Source organism: Antrostomus carolinensis, unplaced genomic scaffold, assembly GCF_000700745.2.
Source record: "Antrostomus carolinensis isolate BGI_N321 unplaced genomic scaffold, ASM70074v2 scaffold15406, whole genome shotgun sequence".
Lineage (NCBI taxonomy): Eukaryota > Metazoa > Chordata > Aves > Caprimulgiformes > Caprimulgidae > Antrostomus > Antrostomus carolinensis.
The window spans coordinates 19,728-22,193 of record NW_010324040.1 but is presented as its reverse complement, the minus strand read 5'-3'; the positions used below and the strand labels follow the sequence as shown (position 1 = coordinate 22,193).

General features: G+C 54.4%; 1 protein-coding gene across 2 annotated transcripts in view; it reads right to left on the bottom strand.

Moving 5' to 3' along the window:
• Positions 1 to 1,215: 1,215 nt before the first annotated feature.
• The window catches only part of STK40 (serine/threonine kinase 40), a 15,651-nt gene continuing 14,400 nt past the window's right edge, over positions 1,216 to 2,466 (bottom strand). The window contains exon 11 of one of the 2 annotated variants that reach the window (XM_010170804.1): positions 1,216 to 1,941. In XM_010170804.1, the coding sequence (XP_010169106.1) occupies positions 1,723 to 1,941 (219 nt within the window). In that variant the 3' untranslated portion in view covers positions 1,216 to 1,722. The remainder of the gene's footprint in view (positions 1,942 to 2,466) is intronic. The other variant, XM_010170803.1, reaches the window with a different exon arrangement.

Genomic DNA, 2,466 nt, shown 5'->3' with positions numbered 1-2,466 from the left:
GGGGGTCCCTGCTGTGGTGCTGGTGGCACAGGGGGGCAATGGGCACACGCTGGGGTGTGCCAGGACAGACCTACTGTCTTTAAAATAAATAAGGCTAAGACTCGAGGCTACTGGCTCAGCTGGCTGGGGGGGCTGCAACTGTTCTAGCCTGTATTAGTGTTCACAATTCCCCGCCTGCCCTCTGCCAAGGGGCTCTGGCCAGCTCGCAGGCAGGACATAATGCCCGATGCTGCCAAGGAGGTTCAGGTCAATCCCTATGTCCCCACAAAGACACCTGTAGCTTGGTCCAGGCTAGACACAGTCCGCTCCCCCAGCCCGGGGCAAGAGAAGGCAACACGCTACAAATACATCTGCTACTTGCTCCCTGCCCACCATCACCGAGCTGGCAGAGCTGACCCCCAAAAAACACAGGGGCAGCCCCCACAGCTGAGCCGCAGCAGCGGTTCCTGTCCCTGCTCACACCTTTCCTTGTGCCCAGCGCCAGAGTGGCAGGAGAGGGCGATGCCAGGGCAGGGGAAGGAGGCAGCCGGAGAGCCACCGCTGGAGCAGGAGCCCTGGGAACCTCTGTGTGAGAACAGTTCATCTGGCAAGACAGGCATCCAGTTCACAAAATGAGGCTCAGAAACAATCGTTCCTGTTCTCAGCACAGGCAACCGTTCTTCCAGGGGCATGAGGTGACAAACCAGGATGGCCTTCTCCTGCCTCAGCGCCACAGGGGTGTGTGTGGCAAGGCTGGGGTGGCAAGATAAGCTAGGGAACAAATACAGCAGAGACATCAGCCAGCCCCTTCCTAATTCTAGGCAGATTATTTTGGGAAGCTTTTTTCACATTATAACTCATATATTATATCTGTACCACAACTGAAGTGTGAAAATGCTAAATCAGAATTAATGCAATTTTAACTGCACCTTAGAGAAGCTACTGAAAAATAAGATTAAATCATATTTCTTATGGAACTAAAAGAATCAGTGAAAGGTGGGAAAGAGGTCAGAGGCCACAATGGGCCAAGTCCTGCAAAAATCTTTGCACTGCAGACAAGATCTGGTCTTTGCAGCGATCACCTGCAGGGTGACTCTTGCCTGAGGCAGTGGCCGGGCTCTCCGGGCAGCACACGAAGGCCTCGGGGCACTGCAGCCCACTCAGCCACCCAGGGCTGGAGGACACAGCCCAACCAGGTGTCACGTTAAGGACAGAACAAGATTTGATGCAGATGAAGGGAAGTGGGAGGTTTCAGGAAATTCTTCCTTTCAGGAAACCCCGATCAATCTAAGCTTATTCAAACCATATGGAGCAAACGCCATCAGCCGACTCCGTACTGCGCAGCCGTGACTCTCGTGCCAGCAAACCAGCTTCATTCACCCTTGGTTGTCTTCTCCTTTCCCCACAGGCTTTGCTCGGTCCAGAGAACAGCATGGTTAAAAAGACAAGAGAGGTAGATTACAGTCATGATTAAAAGCAGATTAGTCATCTAGGCTTCGATTTTTCTTTTTAAAAAAAAAAACAGATTCCAGAAGATGCCAAGAGGCTGCTGCTTCCAAAACGAGCTTCTTGAAAAGTCTTCTCCGTCCAGAGCAAGTGTGAGTGCGTGTCCCTGAACAGAGCTCAGAAGAATTGCTACATTATTCTCCATCACGGGACACAGGGGTATTGCTGTTGAGCTGTAGTAGGTGACGTGAAAGGCAGACTGCAGGATGGTGCTTGTGCTCTCGGCTGTGTGGGAAGCTACTTCCGAAGGTACCTCTGGGCCAGGATAGCTGCGTCCAAAGGGTTCATGGGTTGGGCGTCGTGGCCCAAGCGTCGCACAGGGGGGATGTTCCCAAACTGCCGCTTCTGGAGGAAGCTCTTGGCTTCATGCAAGGTGTTCTTCTCCTCAGCCAAGAGCAGCTGCTGCCTCATGTAGTTCTCAAACTCGTACTGTGAGCATTCCTCCGTCACCTTCACCTGCAAGAGAGTCACCCCATCAGAGCCACGGCAACAAGCAACGGTCCCACAGCTCCCCTCCGATGGCCCCGAGCTCCCAGGGGATAACTGGAGTCGTAACACAAGAACTGGACCTGCTGCCAGAGGTACAGGCAGGACTCCCCAGGAGCCACCAGTGCCATCAGGAACAAAGGTCTGGGAACCTCAGTGGTTGCTCATCCCAACCCTGCCTGACATCCAGAGGCTGCAGCTGCCTGACCCCAGCCCTCACATCCCCCAGAGCCCAGCACAGGGATGTCTGACAGCAACTCTGGCTGCAGCTTCATGAGCAAAAGCTCCTACAAGGCTGTCCCCAGGCAGTGAGGTCACCGGCTGCCACTTCCAACACCAAATAAACTGGCAAGAGAACAGGATGTTTGCTCCCATCGCAGAGCTCACCAGGGAGCCCGATCCAGCACTGTTACCTCTTCCCAGCCCCCCCAGCACATGCGTGCTCCCGGCTGCTGCTCGGAAAGGAGCAAACTGCTCCTCAGGCAGATCCGGGGC